At 24.2% G+C, this 19,182-nt stretch overlaps 1 protein-coding gene across 1 annotated transcript in view; it reads right to left on the bottom strand.

The window, feature by feature from the left end:
* Nucleotides 1–18,809, bottom strand: part of LOC145837819 (condensin-2 complex subunit G2-like) — a 35,181-nt gene extending 16,372 nt beyond the window's left edge. The window contains exons 1-18 of the mRNA XM_082945273.1: nt 18,747–18,809; nt 17,230–17,347; nt 16,773–16,939; nt 15,941–16,120; nt 15,686–15,787; nt 12,716–12,885; nt 10,941–11,097; nt 9,999–10,164; nt 9,094–9,233; nt 7,512–7,664; nt 6,788–6,910; nt 4,678–4,777; nt 4,271–4,464; nt 3,987–4,083; nt 3,639–3,816; nt 3,302–3,470; nt 2,779–2,958; nt 723–867 (exon numbers count right to left, since the gene is read on the bottom strand). Of these exons, the coding sequence (XP_082801399.1) occupies nt 723–867; nt 2,779–2,958; nt 3,302–3,470; nt 3,639–3,816; nt 3,987–4,083; nt 4,271–4,464; nt 4,678–4,777; nt 6,788–6,910; nt 7,512–7,664; nt 9,094–9,233; nt 9,999–10,164; nt 10,941–11,097; nt 12,716–12,885; nt 15,686–15,787; nt 15,941–16,120; nt 16,773–16,939; nt 17,230–17,308 (2,500 nt within the window). The 5' untranslated portion in view covers nt 17,309–17,347; nt 18,747–18,809. The remainder of the gene's footprint in view (nt 1–722; nt 868–2,778; nt 2,959–3,301; nt 3,471–3,638; nt 3,817–3,986; nt 4,084–4,270; nt 4,465–4,677; nt 4,778–6,787; nt 6,911–7,511; nt 7,665–9,093; nt 9,234–9,998; nt 10,165–10,940; nt 11,098–12,715; nt 12,886–15,685; nt 15,788–15,940; nt 16,121–16,772; nt 16,940–17,229; nt 17,348–18,746) is intronic.
* Nucleotides 18,810–19,182: the final 373 nt, after the last annotated feature.

Raw genomic sequence — 19,182 nt, 5'->3', positions numbered from 1 at the left:
AGCACGAAATGTTCTCATGCATAAAGGCAACAACAGGCTGGTTACTCTTTTACGATGTCAAAAAAGGCTACATAAAAGATATCACATAAATAAAGAAATGCAAGAAAATGTTTGTGTATATATCACAGTTTCACTATGGAAGTGTTCTAGTCACAGATCATCATACTAAGAAGCATAAAAAAACTGCTTGTTCAAGTAGGGTAGTTGTTCAATATGTTAATAGAAATATTTTGCAGTTTTACAAAAGAATATTTTATTAATTTATACCAGATGAAGGCATTGGAAACTAAATAATTTTGCAAATTTCTAGGAAATTTTGCAATTTTAGTCTGACTTTAAAGGATTTTTAATTAATTTTTTACTATTTGAAAGTTTTGGGAAATAATGAATTTTGTAAATTAATCCGACAAAACCTGACTTTTTTTTTACTTTGTCAAATTTCCTGACTATTCCTGACTTTTTTTCAAAAACCCTTATTTTTTCTTGACTTTTACTGACTTTTGTCATCTTTTTTAGTTTTTCCTGACTTTTCCTGATTTCCTGACTTTTCCTGACCGTGTGGCAACCCTGTGATGAAGAGCAAAAAAAAGACCTTGGGTGTTTGTAATAGTATTTTTTTAAGTAATCTTGTTGGGAGGGGGCATAGTTTTTCAATTTCTTTAAAGGGGTCCTTTAAAAAAATTATTGGGAAACCATGTAGTAAACTATAAAAGTAAACCAACTTCTTTTTTTACTTTTAACAGAATGGAAATAGCAATCTGATAACAACTTTAATTGAAGATTAATTCCATCAAGAAGCATATCTTCAGTCCATGACGGCAGGTGACGATTTTTCAAATTTCCGCATACAATACTGACACATTCTGTCTTTTGAATAATATATAAACTTTTTTTTTTCTAAAAAAATGTTTTTGTTAAAAATATTTTTCAATTTAAATTGATGTACTTTCTTTTAGAACTTTACACTGATACAACATAAAAGTTGCAAAATGGTATACTATTGCTATTTTTTAAAAGAGAAATTCTAGTTAGTCTGAGTTCTGCGTATGATTTAAATACTTTTACTATTTTACTCAATATAATTGTATTATTTGTGTTTTAATATACGCAATGGTTTTACAGCATGAAATTATAAATTTTTTAAAGTATATAACACTTACAAGTATAGAAGTTAGAACAGAAATACAGTTTTGTATATTAGAGAACCAAGATAAGTTTCAGTACTCAAATCATCAGTTACTGCACTCATATGTAATCTGGGTAGGTGTCAAAAAAGAACAGCGTCACTTTAGCACGGAGTGAGATTTTAGTACGAAACTATTAAAGACTTTGAAAATGTTCACTTAAATGATTTTCAACTACTTAACAAATTTTAAGTTAACAAGCAAGTAAATGCAAAAATTTGTTCTAAAACTTTTAGAGTATCGTCTTAAAAAAGTTATAAACAAAGTTTTTACTAGTAGCACTTTAAATTAAGCTGTTTCTCAAAGTTTTAAAATAATAAAAACAATAAAAAGCTTAACGGGTAGAAAGCTTTTTAGTTAAGTTTATTACCCTTGTAGTAGTATTAATATAATTTTTATAACACATAGATATGTCAAAAAAGTTACGAGACGCGTGCATGTAGAAATAAAAGAAACATAAAATTTTATTGTATTATAATATTTAAAGCTATAAGTATTCTAAAAATTAAATAAGTAAATTTTCAATAAACTTTAAAGTTATCAGAGTTTATTAAAAACAAAGGAAATTGTTTATTAATATTTATTAACCGTTATACATCTCACCTTTTATTTAACATTTCAAACCTATTAAAGTTAATTTAAGCTTTTTTAAATAAGTTATGAAAAACCTAGAGCTTGTATTTATTGCTATGTATATAAAAATAAATTTATGTCGAAAATATATAAGGATATGTATCAAAATATTTTGTTAAAAACTTTATAGTAATATAAATTAATAAAGTTTGTAAGTTTATTTTTATTTTAGTTTTTGTAAGGCTTAAACTTGTAACACATATAAAGCTTGTTAACTTTTAGTTTACATCTTGCATAGTTCGTATTTAGATTTTTTAAAATAATAGTACAAATTTTAGTTAAGCATACAAAAAAATATTGCAAAATAAATTAGTGCTCAAAAGTCAGTCCGTGCTAAAGTGTCATACTGTGCTAAAGTGACGCCGTGCTTTTCTTACCAGTTCTCACTTAAATCAAATGATTATCTATCTCACTTCGACTGGTAATATGAGATTTTTTTTTCATATTACGATCTAACGTGGCAATAATAAAGTTGATTGATTATATAGATTTTTAAAATAGCTATTATTAAAGTTTAATAAAATTACTTGCTGCTAAAACTCTAAAATTTAAATGTATTCTTTTAAAGAAATAAACTAAAAATTTCAAAAGAACTAACTCAGTTTTTAAAGTTCTCTAAAGTTATTATATTTTAGAGGTTTAATATAAAACGTTTCTTTTAAATACATTTAAAAGCTAACAAATTTTATATATTTAGCAATTAAAATATTTATATTCTAAAACCAAAATTCAAATTACTCAATACTATTCTTAAAGCATTGCAATAAGATTTACTTAATAAAACTAAACTCACTAAAATAATGTTACAAAAACTCATTTCGAAAATTTTGTTTCAAATCGCTTTGAGTCTATACAAGATAACGAATAATTAGCTACATTTACTACAAATAAAAAAATATAAATATCAAGCAACTAACTTATATTGTAACAAAAAGGATTAAAAATTTAAAAAAAAACTTACTAGCGCATGATTTAAAGTTTTAGACAGTTTCATTAGGTTTTCAAAAGAGGCCTTTACTTTAATACTTGTAGTATCCATTTCATTTAAAAACGTGTTTAAATACTTTAAAGCCTGGTCAGGCCTAGACTCATTTGGTATTGACTTGAATGCGACTTTTTTTTTCTTTCCTTTTTTTGATGACTGTGTGTAAAAAATAATTCAATGGTAAATTTTTCAAGCTTAAAAAACTAAAACATGTAATTATTTGGAGTATTTTAAGTAAAACTTGTTTTACAAATACAGATTAATACTTGTAACAGTCTATGGTACCACTTAAAATGTTGTGTTTTTAAAACAAATCAGATTTGTAATCGCTGAATCTAACTTGTTTTTGATAAAAGAATTTTTACTTTTATTTAGCAAGAAAACTAAACAAAACTACTTTATTATGTTTTAGCCAATAATTTAAATTATAGCTATATAAAAATTTTGAATAGCTAAGTTTCAAACTAAATAATAGTATAAAAGTCATATAATTATTAACATTTCCATCATCGACTTGTTTTTCTTGGTAAGAGTGTTCCATCCAATCGAGTGCCAACTCAAGAACTTGATTGGTCCATTTCCAACGACAAGCACATCGAATTAACATTGAGTATTTGCATTTAGATGCTGAGGTAGGCAGTGAGCGAAGTTTTGGTATTAGGGTACGACTGTTTAACATATATTTCAATAATTTTTTTATTATTAGTTTTAGCAGCTTTATACATTAAACAATCAAAAATAAAACTTTTAACATTTCTATCATATGTTTAATAAAAAAAAATTACTTTTAAAAAATAAATTATACTTATTTATTGAAATCAAAGTTAAAAACTTGCCTAAAACTTTTTATAATAGAAGGATCAAGGACTGAAGCAAGTTCGATTAAAACATCATGGGTTCTGTCCGTGAGCAGTTCCCGAAAGCAAACTCTTATCGTTTTTGAAAGCTCCTCTTTCATTAATTTTAAAATCTCCTTGTTACGATTCTGACTATTTTCTACGGTTTCCTCGTTTTCTATAAAAATTAATTTTAAAATCTATTTTGTACTCTTTACATTTTAATACAAATTTATTTGTACTAGGTTAAGTAACAAACTTTTGAAGTAAAAAAAGTTTTCAATTTTTTACTAAAAATGTCAAACTTTACTTTTTGTGCTACAAAGATAAATACTTAAAGCAACTCACCATAAGTCTCTACTTTCAGCCTGTTAAACCATGGTGACCATAAAATTGCTACTATTTCAAGTAGATCCGCAATAATGTCAGGATCCGTCACAAAGTCCTATTTTTAATTAAAATAATAATTTTAATGTTAAATGCTTAAAAATGTTAAATCAGATTTAAGATAAAAAGTAAATATTTAAACTAAAATAAAATAAACTTTAACTTTTATATTATCGAATAATCGTTTAAATAAAGTATTTTAGTAAATAATAATATAATGTTTAAATTTTTTATTTAATGGTTACTTTATTGTTTGAGCTTTTCTTATTAATTTCTTTTATTGATGTATTACTACTGTCTGATTCATTAAAAGTCATCCGCATCATCTTACTACTTGTGCTATCATCGTTTTCAATAGAATCGCTATCTTGCTTGTCAGAGTCAACTAATTTTCTTACATTGTGAAAAACGAATCTGACTATATTTTGTATTATCTTTCCTGTATGGTATTGATTGTCAAGCACTTTTGATCCAAAAAAGTAAAAATAACAGGGTATACTTACTTAAGCAAAACTAAACGACAACAAAGGTTGATACAGTAATGTTAAAACTAAATAGAACAGCACTTATAAAACTTTTGAAATTAATACTTTACTTAAATGTTATAATTCTAAAACTAAAAAAAAAATATTAGCATCAAATAAAAACTAACCAATATCGTTTAAATCATGAACTTTGGCAGAATCAAAGTAAAATTTTCTTGCTCCTGTTGGAGTCTTAGAAAGAAAGTGAATACATCTTTTTACCCAAACCTGTAAACACTTAATTTAAAAAAACTTCTTACAAGCCGTTGATTTGCCATATTAATAATTTTGAGAGGTAAAACTTACAGTATATTTTTTATTCTTATTTTTATTACTAAACTAGAAGTTTTTTTGTACTTTTTGAAACATAAGCCACCGAAGTTCAAGTGTTCCATAAGTTCCTAATAGAAGGCTCAAAAAGATATTCTTTAAAAATTTATCTGCTCAAATTTTTAGAAATATTTTAAACTTTCTTAGTTTATTTTTTATTTAAAAAATTTAAATGTGCCGAAGGCAGGCATCATTTTATAGTTTTTTATACGAAGTATATTTTAGAACTAAAAACAGACATATAATTAAACATTAGTCATAGGTTTTCAGAAGTTTTGGCAAATAAAATCAAACTTTATTGTTATTTGAAGGAGTTATAAATCGTTGAATGCGCATATATCGGCGTTTGTCGTTCAATTACGCGTTAGTTTTACATTCTGCTTTGCAGTATGCCGCCAAGTTACAATCATCAAATGAAGTTCGCATGATCAACGCATCATCAACTTAAATTTAACGTTTGGATAAGTTAAATCGATAAGAATATCGATTTAAGAACAAGACGCCGTGAGTTCCTTCGCGTAACAATTATTTCGCCAAGATTCTTAGTCTTTACTGTTGTTATACTTTTTATGGATTTTACTTGTGTAGTGATTTATAAACGTTTCTAACAGACTAACTTTAACTATTATTTTGTTAATAAAGTACTTAAAATTGATTCTGAATGTATCAAAATTTATAACTTAGGAACATAAGTTACTTTAATTAAGTTTTAGTAAGACTTTAGTTTAGTACTGTAAAGCTACTCGTAAGTAAGGAGTCAGTTTAGCTTATGTACTTAGAGACCACATATTTAAGAGCTCAGTACTATTTAAATCCGTAAACATAATCAGTATTATTATTGAATACATTTGTGTTTATAACATTTCAGAAGGAACTTTATAACTTCATATAAATATTTTACGCTCTTTGGTGCTTTTATTTCTAGTAGCTAAATTTTTAATCAAGATTTTAATAAAAAGTTTTACATTTTTTAGTATTTAGATTTTATGCTTTTAAAATAAAACGGTAATAAAACATGAGTAAAAGTGATATAATAGATATTTCAGAATATGTATAAAACACTAACACTTAAAAACATCTACTAGCTACTTTTTTTTATTAAATTTAAGATTTACACTTAGTTATAAACATGATCAGTTACTTAAATTAAAATCGTAATCATGAACGAAAATTTAGTTTTACAAAAAATCTAAAGTTTAAACTTAACTTAGTAAACAAAATATTAATCATTATAACTAACAACTAATTAGTAAGAGCATATAGAGTACTTTTTGTTAAAAAAATCTTCAACAATTTTTAAACTTAATATATTTTTTAAAATTAGACTGGTTTTTTGGTCGCTATTGAATCAATAATACCTAGCTGACAATGATTACTTTTATCCAAATTAAATTTTTAAATGTTAGTTTTTATTATTTTAAATTAATATTTAAACTAAAAAAAACTAACATTTTAAAAATAACAAACTTATTAAACTTATGTTGGTAAATAAAACCAATTTATGACAAAAAAATTATCTAAATACATATTGATTTTAGAAAATATTAGATATGGTTAGTTTTTTTTTTTTGAGCAATTATTATTTTAAGATTGACGATACATGAATATAAGTAAAACAATTAATGTATGTTATCATTATGTAAATAAATTATCTTCAATATTAGAAAGTATTGGCACAAAAAGTGTTAGTTACTACCATTTTTCATTTAATGTATTTTAAAGTAAAAAAAATATATAACGAAATAAAAATACTCATTAATAATTAAACCATGTTAACAAAAAAACTAAACTTTTTTTTAAGTTAATAGAATCAACAAAAATTTACTTAACAGATAATCTTTTACTAGTCAACTTTATCTAAAAGCTGTACAAATAAATTTTATTTATCATTATATAAATTTAACAAACATGTGAAGGTTGATCTTGAGGAAAATAGCTGGGAATTAGTAACTGATTTAATCTCCTACAAACTGTTGGTTTGTCCTTCTCTATTTGCTTGAATATTATGTCAATTGCACACACATCATAAAACTGTTTTAATTGTTAATTCGTTTGAAAAGTATTTGTTTTATTTTTTGATTGGAGTAAATTTGTTTTGAAAAATACAAACTAAAAACAGTGTCAAGTAGAGCTTTAAGTTTAAGAAAACGATTAATTAACTCAGAAAATATTGAAAACTTAATTTTCAATCATTGTAAATACTTCTAGTTTAGTTTATAACAAGATATATGTTTTGCTACTTCAACTTTTTCTTAGTTTAAGCAAACTGAAATCAAATTTTGAAAAGTACTAATAAAAAATGTTTGTCTTAAAACGAAAACGTTGCAAAGAACTTAAAGATGAAAACAAATCAATCTGTTTTATAAACACATTATGTAGTACACTTTCATAAAATATATTTTATATCAAGCAAATTTAATAATTGTACAAGTTATTTATATTTCTAGTTACCTGCTAGACTACACAGTTTCTTATTGTAGTAATTAAAAATAAAGCATGATAACTTAAATGTGTGTAAGTTAGTAAGTAAGATATTACAACAATACTTTTTTTAACTAAATTGATTATAACACAAATTTCAACTAGAATTTTTTTTTTAGGAATATTCCTACAATAATAATAAAATTTTTACCATAATAGTATCAGTTTTCTGAACTGCAAGTAACATGTCAGCGTAAGCTGTTCTGACCTTTTCACTTGAATCATTTATCATAGCTTTTAAGTTAGGTAATAACTTGCTTAATATCGTATGGGAACTTCCGTTGGTGAGCAGAAATTTTGTTCCCTAAATAAATAATAAAATTTGATTATATGTTTTGGTTTTAAAAAAAACAAATAGAGAGATCTCAACTACTGGAGGAGAAATAATGAATTTATTCTTTCAAGAATTTATTTTACAAACTAAGTTTTGGTCAAAGACCTCGTCAGGGCTTAAATAAATCTAAAAAAGATATGTGACAGTCATGGAAAATAGCATTTAAACAATTAAATAATTTTTACTCCAAATTTTTACTCCAAATTTTTACTTATAAAATTTCTTAAGTCAAAATTTGGAGAAAAAGTTTGGTTTTATTTTAATTTAATTGTTTAAATGCTATTTTCCATGACTGTCACATATCTTTTTTAGACTTATTTAAGCACTGACGAGGTCTTTGACCGAAACTTAGTTTGTAAAATAAATTTTTGAAAGAATAAATTCATTTAATAAACTTTTATGATAAAGATTTGTTAAATATATATACGTTTTTTAAAATATGAAACTCGATTTGAAAGACAAAAAAATTGAAAACAATTTTAATTACTTATGTATTAAAAAAACTCAGCAGTGTTTAATATAAAATACAATTTTAGTTAGTGTAACTTGTGTAAAATCTTAATGTTTTTCAAACAAAACACAATGCTTTTTATGACGGTAATTTATAAAATTAAACTAGTTCAATATTAATTTTGTTAACAAAAAATAAATAAATCACAATGTATATATTTTAAACTTTGTGAGCATTGTTATATCATTAAGGGCAAATGGGGATAAAGTTGTTTGTTTAAAAATTAACATTAAATGTTTTATAAAAGTTTGAAGTATAATTTACAAGTCAGATTTTATATATTAAGAATATTAAAATTAATTTTTGAGATATATCCATTTTTCAAAAAGTTTTTGATGCAAATGTATGGACAGCAATCATTTTACTGTCAAATTTCTCTGAGTTGTATAAAATATTTAAGAAAAATTATAACTTTATAAAAATTTATAAGTTTTTGGGATAAAGACCTAAAACTTTTAGGTATTACTATTTTTATAGTTTTATGATTCTTGAAGTTGATTAGTTTGTATTTTGTATTTTATATAATTGTTTGTATTGGTTATTAAAAATTACTTAAATTCCAGAGTAAAAAGCTTATTTAAATACTTAACAATATCTAATTTAGTTATTTAATAAATTTTTATAATATATTCTGTATTTTAAAATAAAAAGTTTAAATTCGCATTAGTTGTTTATTTGCTTTTAGAATCACCGACTTTAAAAAAATACTTTTATTATCACTTGTACTGGTAAGTCTATAATTTCTTTAAAAGAAGAATAATGTTATAATTATTATATTATAACAAATTATTCATCAAGTGATGATGCACTACCAAAATTGCATAGAACTTATCATAAGAAAAATACAACTAAACTATGAATTAACAACAAGATCACAGAACAACTAACAATGAGAACAGCTTCTCTTATTTCTTCTGAAGCTACATCAAAAGAGAGTTTTCCATATATGTTTTGGAATATCTTAGTTATGTTACAACTTTCAAGAATATTCCAATATAAATTGAAAATTTCAAAAATTCCATACAATGCTAAAAATATTTTAGAATAGATTAAAAATAAACTTTTTTCGCAGGTTTTTGTGTTTAAGTATTTATTTTTAGTTAATAATTAAAGACTTTTTGTTTTTAATCTTACAAGTTTGTTTTGCACATTAAAATTTATAGTACTTTTGAAAGTGTTACGATGATCTTCAATAAACTTGGGAGTAAAAATAAAATAAATTTTGAAAACTCTAATTCTTGTAGATTTGTAGATTAAAAAAAGAATCCTTTGGTTGTTTATTTATTTGATGACAATTTAAAAACCAAAAAACACTTTGATTATGTCTTAACAAATAAAAGTTATTATTGATGTAACTAACTTGTATACAAAAAAAAAACATTTTCATTTTATTAACAAAAATTGTTACAGAATTAAAACCTTTAAAAATATTCTTACTGTAAAAACAATACTTTCAATTTAATAATTTAATTATATTTTTTATAAAAAATATTAAATACAATCTATGATTAAAACTACGTTTTTAGAATATACTGCTTTTTTGGCAAAGTATATAGGCTTTACAATATTTCAATATATATAACATGGTATGACCTTTTTCGTGCTTAAAAAACAAATAACGTAAAATACTTAGATTTGTTTATACTTCAGATACTAGATTATAAAAATATTTAACAAGTCTATTTAACTTGTTTCGAAACTTCAGAACTCAAAGTTAAAATTAAAGATAACAGAAAAAAAATGTCTTTTTGCTCAAGACCTTGTTAAAATTTGTTTTAAAAAATATTACCTACCTACAATTCTGACTTGTGGACAGGGATCTTCAAGAGCATCACCTATTTGCTTTACTTGCTTCACAATATAATTTTCCTGTTGAACATGGGTGTTCGAGTCTAACCTCAGCGGAAATTTGTCTACCAATAGCGTAATAGCGTTTGCACGTACTATTGGATTTGCGGCCTAAAACGAAAACAAAATTTAAATTTAAAACCTTAATCACTGTTTTGGTTGTTACTTTTTGTAAATTAACAACAAAAAACTGATCAATTTGATAAAAATTTATAAATATGTCACCGTTGTTGATAATTAAAAAAAAACTATAGTTCAAACTCATGAAAAAAACTATAAAACTCATGCCTGATACTCTTTAAAATTGTGAGAAATTACTGTATTTGAAAAATTAGTTATTGAAAATTTATATATGTATTATCAATACCTTAACCACATAAACAACTTTTAACCAAAACGCAAAATATTTAATCGTGACTGAATCCTAGTTCTTTAAAAAAATGAGCAAAATAAAACATAAAATCAAATAATATAATAATGTATACAGTAAATAAGGTAAAATAAAAATAAAATTTGGTTTTCTGTTATTTACAAAATAAATATTAACTAATCGAATTTAAAATGCTGGATTATAGTTTTGCTATATAAATTATATGGATAATTTTTCATTGGTCAGCAGGGACTTAGCGTGAACGAATTCGTAACGCTTAAATTTTCCTCAAATAATGCTTCTGATTCATCTATGACTAAACTAACAAAGGTTATCAGAGGATAAACGCAAGATCGTTATGAACTAAAAATACAAATAAAATATACTATTGAGGAAAATGTAGCGTTACACAATCGTTCAAGCTACCTGGTTGCAAGCATTATTTCGTAAGCAGTACGTTTACCTCCCAATATTAAAGCAGTTAAAATTCATAAAGAAAAATACATGTAAAAAATACCTGCATAGCCCTCCAAATAAACGGCTCGTATAAACGTGCACCCATATACTTTAATTGCATCGATGTTTTGTGTCTAAACAAACTTTGTAATAAAGTTCTGGCTTCTTGAAATGGAGACTTGCAGCTGTAACTTTTTCCCCGGGGTGTGCGTACTGCTCTGTTGATATTTAATCAACTCAATATTTCAACTAATCTATGTAGCATCTACATAATCTTTACAAGAAGGATAAAAAACAAAAAAAAGTAGTAAAACTACAATAAAGCAATTAAGGGTCCAACCAAAAAAAAATTATGTTAATATCATTTTTAAAAATAGTTATGTAGTAAAATCGTGTGTTTTATTTACAATATAATAAAATAAAGAATGAAAAAATATTTAGACAACATCATTTAGAGAACGACGTTTGGAAGGAAGAAGTATCTACTCATCTGTATTCATCACAGTTATGTAACTGCTCACTGCTCAGACTTTAAATTAGAATTGTTTTTTTTATTGTAAAAATTTGAAGTATCTAGAAAACTTAGGTATAACTACTGTTCTTGTTATCTTATCGTTTTTTTTTTTTTTGAGTGTACTTTTTTATGCGTTTAGACATTATTAGCTTTTATTTTTTGTGTAGTTTCACTTACAATTTTATTTATTTTAAACTTAATTTACGTCGTAGTAATTAAATAGCAAATTTCAAAAGACAAAAAAGGTATCAAGTAGATTTCACTAACAGTAAGACAACTAACTAAAATAGGCGTGCGCAGAAGAAGCCGCAGTATATTTCTCTTTTAAGTGAATCATAACTACTTTAATAAACCTTACAATAATCTGGGTTGATAACAGCTAGTCAAACCTTTTTGAATCGTTAACATGAATTTTTCGAGGTTTAAAAATAACCTTAAGAAATCTTTTTCCTGGTTTATTAAAGAGAGCAATCTAAATTATTTTAGAAATATTACAAATTGTTTTTAAGTTTACGCTATTTTAGAAAAACATATAAATTATTATAACAAATATATAGAGAGCTTTACCTTAAAATGGAATTTTATTTCTCTAAACTAATTTTATATTTAGTTTAAAATTAAATATTAAAGGCTTGAAAACTGTAACAGATAGATGTAAGTTTAATTGTTTCTTTGTAATTTATACCTTACATAAAAAACATTTTACCCTTATGTTTTAGTCTCTCAATCTTGAAAACTAATTGAAAATTTTAAGCTATAAAATAATATCATACATACAGTAAAACGCTTAAAAATTAGATCAATTTACAAAACACAAGCTTCATGGCCTTAAACTACGAGCATTGTAACGTTTATCATTTAATTCCTTTTATACTATATTTATTACATTAGCTTTACGATCACAAATAACTAAAAAAGTTTGTAAAAATACCAATATATAAAAACAAAAAATAACGATTTACTCATCAATACTGAATTAATTAGGTAGCAGTTAGACTTATTTTTCATGGACATAATAATTAAGCCAGATATCATATACAAAAGAAAACTCTAAACAGCAAACAAGATTTTTAGTAGAAAATTAAAACTATAAAGTATTTTCTCAGTCTAGTTTAGTAATTGAAGTCTTTTGTTGGCTGAAAACTATTAGAAACAAATATTAAAATAAAAAATTGCTGGTTAAAAACTAAACTTCATTTGTAAAATGTTAATACTTTTTGATTTATGTTTTATAATTTAAGTTATTTAACTATTAAAACAGATAAAGAATATAAAATATTTGTTAGGTAAAATTCATATTCAAGAAAAACAGATAACACTACTTGTACATAAGGTCCTGGACTGCAAAATCTTCAAAGTGTTTTTTCATATTTTCATCTGTACATGCAAACCAAGCTTGTTGATATAACAAACCAACAGTTTCAAAGTTTAAAGGAGGATTATGCATTGTCAAATGATGAGCGACGTTTAAATGAATTTTTTCCATTAGTGTCTGTCCAATCAGTAGAATTTTAAGACATTATTTAGTAATCTAGTTTACTCTATATTAAGTAAATACATTCTAAATATTTTACGTAATCAATTTAGTAGTGAAAAAAGAATATAGGTCAAACAAGAAGTTGATGGATTTGTTTGTACTCTAAATCAAATCAATACAGTTTTTTTAATAAATTTCCTTTCTACGCTCTCTTGATTTTTTTTAATAATTATCATGGACAATATTTAAATAAAAGGTTATTAGTTGTTTAAAAAATAAGGCTAAGTAAAATAACTTATTCTACTGCTTACAATAACGAATTCAAAGCACTCATTTATCACAATTTATTGACTCTATAAATAATAAATACAATTACCAGGGTGAAACAAGTGTTTTAAGAATTTGTTCACATTTTTATAAATATATTTAGAAGTTATGCCCTTATCTACAAAAATAAAGCTTTTGGAAATTCAAAATATTAACTGTTCTAAATTAATAAACTCAACAGGAGATTTTAAAAATAATATTATTAAAAAATAAAATAAATAACTATTGTTAAGATCCGGATAACTTTTTTAAATGAAGATTCGGTCGAATTCGGTAAAACACTAGTATAAAATGTGTTACATGATAAAAAAATTATAAAACTTATGTCATTTTTAAATCCTAATATTTAAACGGTACCACATCAAAAACTTTCAAAAAACTTTTTGAAAAGTTATGCAGCATAAATCTAGCTAAATTAAGGCTTTATATTTTGTTAGTAATTAGTTAAACCTGACATAATACAAAATTAAAACTAGTTATACATATTACACACTAAACTGATATAGTAACTCTTATATTTTGTAAATTTTGACTTAAAAATGTATTTTATATTTATAACTTGTTGTGAAAAATTTTTTAGCTAATTAACTTGAGTTAACGATAAATTATAATAAATTTTTAGAGGAAACATAAATGTTGTTTTCCAAAACTCATAAGCAAAAAATATTTTCTCAAGTAAATATTAAATTTAATAGAATTGTTTTCTTTTTTCTTTAAAATACTGTAATTCGTGAACATAGAAAAATTTAGGATATTGTGGCCACCCTGAACTCTTTAAAATAAAAAAAAATAATCTAAATTTAATAAAACTAATGTTGCATTTATAAACAGGACGCTATCCTAAAAATTTAAAACTAAGTAAGACAAATTCATGATGCTGCCATTAGAGCCAGTTTCTTATAAACTAAACAAAACATAAATACAGATACTAAGAAAAAGGGTTGATCATACCAATTCAATCATTAGACCCTGCTGACTTTCGCCGATGTTTTTGTTGATTGTACAGATACTAAGCTTATAATTACACTATGCTTATTTTTCGAACAGAATATTCAGTGCTTAATAATATTAACAACCTAATTTATACTTATTAACGTAAAACAGTGGGCAAGAATCACGCTGAACTTGACAAACGAACTATTTTTTGTATAACATCAACAACAGTAATTTTTTTCAAAATTATTTTTTATGTAATCCAATACTATATCAATAACATTTTTAAAGTGTGTAAGAGTTATCAGGCTTAACGTAGAAGTCTCCCAAAAAAAATCAATTCTTTTTTGTATTAAAAAAGGGATGTTTTAAATTTTTAATTATAATAAGTCATACGATAGTGAGAAAAATCTACAAGTTTATTGCATACTAGTTTATCTCAAAACGCTTTCAGACAAAAATCTGTCTCCAGTGAACTTATGATAAACTAATAGAACTCTGATAAAATAAAAAAGTTAACTGAAGACGGAATTTTGTCTGAAAGCGTTTTGAACTAAACTAGTATGCAATAAACTTGTAGATTTTTCTAACCATCGTATGATTTTTTATAACTACTGATGCAGAATACAGTTCTTAAGTAAAAAATTGACTGTGTCCTGACTGATTTGAGAACTTTACATAAATCTTGTCTTTAAAATTTTAAATGAGGCAAGTTGAACTTATACTTTAATATTTTTTTGTTTTGTAACAGCAGCTTTTAAATTCTATGTAAATATCAAATTTAAAATGTTAATAATTAAAAAGAACTTTATCTACTGAAATTAATCAATTAAACTTTATTAAACAAGTACATTTGGTTATTAACTATATAGTTTTTATAAAGAATACGTCTGCTAAGAATGTCTAAAAAACTAAAAACATATAACTTAATTGAAATTAAATAAATTAACAGTTTTTTGTAATGTATACGGATATATGCTCAGATTGCACAAAAAGTACCTTAATCTATCAAGGTTTACTTAATTTAGGACAAAAAAGTGTTTCTTTTTTTGCGGAAAAAACACATAAATATTTAATAAAACTAACAATTTAATTTATTTAATAAAACTTTGTATTACTATTTTAAACTATGAAAAATTAAACAAAGTATTTAAAAGTATAAGTAGTTTTTTAATGGTTTTTCGGGAGGTTGATTTTCAGTTTATATAGACATAAAAATTATATCAATGCAAAAACCCTTGCAACCATCGCGCCAACTTACATAGCTTCTATTAAAAACAGAATTTTTAATGTTGGTTTAAAGCTCTAAATGCGCTAGAACCTTCTGAGGCTTTCTGGCTGCAAACTTTCAAAAAAAATATCCTTTATTTTTTTCATATGTCAAGTTGCATAGTGTATTGAAAAATAACTTGTAGGAAAAACACTTTAATGCACAAAAAATCTACGGATAATATAAAAATACTGGTAATTTCATTAGCATTTAAACCTAAGAAGTATTAATTTCATTTATAATCAATAAATACTTTTTAAATAATACTATTCATAATTATCTTACTATACTGGTAGTGGTGAAGGCGGCAGCTAGAAACTTTCTACAATTTATATTCGATACAACCGAAGTTTGAGTAAAAAGTGCTGTTATAATTTCATGTAGTTCCTAAAAAATTTTAAACTTTTAATAGAAAGTTTATTGACTAAATTTCAAATTTATTAAATTTCAGTTTTAAAAGAAGCAACTTACGAAATTCCTTGGAATTTCGTAAATCATCAATAAAAGTATATATAAAAGACTAAATATATAAAAAAAAACCTGCTTAGTTTCATGGCCTAAACTATTGGAAATAGAATCTGAACTACTATGAAGCTGTTGTACGGTAGCTGGATCATCGAATTCATTCGAATTTAAACTTTGCTTTTCTTTGAGTAAGACAGGCAGCACATCTTTCATTGAAACTATGTACTTGCTTATAACTACCAACGAAAATGGCTGCTATATTTGAAAAATTGATTTTTTTTTATTTATAACTACTAACTAGTGCAATACTTTTTTTAATGTGTGATAATATTATAGAATTTTTGCATTTTTCTATTTTAACTAAACTTTAAGACCATACAAAATTTTTATTACACTAGGTATACACTAGACATTTTTTCTAATATAATCTTATTTTCAAACTTAAAAGAATTACAAAAAAATCTGTTTCCTATTGAAAGCTCAAATTTTGATCGGTTATATCTTGAAGTTACTTTGAGGTTTAACAAGCGGTAGAAAGTAACAATCAACTTATCTAATTTTTTTTTAATAAGACTAAATTTGTAAAAAAAAATTTTAACCCCCTCCCCCCAATGCCCTTAAAACTACTATTTTATAGAAATTATCAAAAAATAAACACGTTATACATTATACATTCAAGCAAGAACTAATGCTAATTTTTGCAAAATTGACCCTGCTCTTTAGCCTCAGGTGATTAAATTATTTTTTTATTTTTTTTATATTGTGCAACGTTGAACTCATGCATCAAAACCTGAGCCGCTTAAACAGATGACACATGAGGAGTAAAAACACAAAAATCAACACTAAATGTAATAATATAATATATATGAAGAAACTTAAAAGATAAATTTATTTTACAAAAGCTCACTTGTTTAGTAGCAAAGTTTTTTTGTAAGAGCAGACTAAGGAAAAATATAAGTACGTGAGAACAAACATCCACATTAGAATTTATCTGTCTTGTATAAAACTCAAAGCAAACAACACACACGTTACTTGCTAAACAAAATGAGTAATTCTCAAAATCTAGCAGGCAACCTGAAAGTATATTCGCTTAAAAAACTAGACCAAAGTGTTAAATCAAGAAAAATTAATTAGAAGGAATTTCAAAAAACACACCTTATATTTAAATTAATTGAATTATAAAACAAAAATGTTAAATAACGTGTAAAAGAAAAGAGTCTTTTCTTAATTATAAAAATAAAAACTAGCATTTAAAATCGTAATAAACTACTAAAAATAACAGTATTTGGTAACAAAGCTTGAGCTAAAATATTTTTTAACGGCTAGCTTTTAAAAGTCATGAAAAATTAAATAAAACTACATACCATGTAGGAAAATAACAACCATCACAAACTCTTCAGGGATATTTTCAAGTTCAATGCAGGCAAAAGTAAAAATACACATCAAATCAAAAAAGTCTAACAATTTTGAGATGGCTTCAACCTAAACATTAAGTATATTATTTTCAATAGGATAAAACACATTTATGTAAAAATATTTGAATGTTATTGAATTAAATTTAATTATTATAATTTAAATAGTACGTAAGTAACATGCTTTCTAAAATTTTGTCATTAAAACTAAACCTTGAAATAAAACTAATTTTAAATATACATATAAAACTAAATAATAATTTAGTTTTATATGGAATATTTAGTTAACTAAATAATAAGGCTGTAGCGTGCAACATTAAATTTTTTTAGAAATTGCTTTCAATTCTTTTAATTAAAAGCAACTTTGGAGATATAATGGATAAAGTTGGAGAGTTCAGCAGGTTCTTGCGCAAAAAGAAATGTAAAAATAAAGTATTCCATATAAATATAATCTCTTACAAGGTTTTTTAAGCTAGGGACCTAAAAATTTTTTTTTTAAGTTTCTTGTATGATGTGTATTAATTTTTAAAGGAAATTGTAAAAAAAAGAAAAAAAGTATATGAAAAAATACTTAAAGTTTCTATTTTTATTTGTAAACATAAAATTTTTATTTTAAATAATTAAATGTAAATAAGATTTATTTTTTAGAATAAAAAACTGAGAAAGTTTTATAAAATGCTTAAGAACTGTATAAGAGGAAAGTTTTTCAATAAATTAATCTTTTATTTCCGTTTTAGTTTTAGCTTTTCGCAAAAAAGGGTGAGATTTATATTTTTGACCTGCTATCTATATCTCAAAATTACTTTGATTTTTTCAAAATAATAGAAAGCAACTCCTAAAGTTTTGAAAATCTAAAAAACAAGAACAAATTGTAAAACAAATTATTTTACTGCATCCTTAGGTCTTAACACAAACAAAAAGTGAATTCCAATGTGCAAGTATCTACAAAATTTAAACTTAATAAGAAATTTATAAAACAGTTTAAACTTTACAGTTTGAATTTTTAAAATAATTCATTGTATATAACTAGATACTATAAACAAATATTAAAACTATCGGGAGTTTAAAAAGAAATGAAAGACTTTTTGTAAAAACTAAGAATAGTAATTATACTTGAGCATTAACTAAAAGCGGTAACTTCTAAGAGGGTAATAAGTATAATCAACTTTTAATGCATAAACATTTTAGATACTGTAGTAAAACAAATATCTATACTAAGTTGAAACAAAAAACTGGTAAAAATCAAAAGAAGTGATTAAAAACAAAACCTTATAATACGAAAAGTTTGGGTTTATTTTAACTTTGATTCTGTTAAACACATATAAAACTTATTATTAAATAAGTAGTTTAAATAGAACAATTAAATTAGAAAAACTACCTTAACATTAATCAAAATAAAAGTAAGCAATAACAGCTTAAGTAATAATTTAAAATATTTATGCTTCATTAATAAATAAACTAAAAATTACACTATCATGATTTTTTTGCAAATCTATAAATTGTTTTATAGCTTCATGAGTTTGTTCCTTCAAATTCTTCCATATAAGCTCTAACTCATAATCTGCTATTTCCTAGAAAGAAAATAAAACTGTTTTATTTTTGTATAAATACTTTTATTAAACTCATTATTTTGACATTATTCTTAAAATAATATTTAAACTTATTGTTTAGGAATGTAACTTACTGGACAATTAAGTACTAGATTTCAGCAATCAAGGGCATACGAGAGTTCAAATTTGTGTTGTTTTTTACAAAAAATTAACACTGGCTCTTATTTTAAAGCTTGGAGTTTATAGTACTTTTATATAACAAAAAGTTCAACTAATTTTTGTTATATAACCAGTTTAGTAAAAAATCTGATAAAACTGTATGGAAACAAAAACTTTCAAAGCTGATTTTCTCAGA

The sequence above is a fragment of the Thalia democratica genome, chromosome 1 (genome assembly GCF_965202585.1).
Source record: "Thalia democratica chromosome 1, ktThaDemo2.hap1.1, whole genome shotgun sequence".
Lineage (NCBI taxonomy): Eukaryota > Metazoa > Chordata > Thaliacea > Salpida > Salpidae > Thalia > Thalia democratica.
The sequence above is the reverse complement of the archived record's forward strand: the minus strand, read 5'-3'. Positions and strand labels throughout refer to the sequence as shown.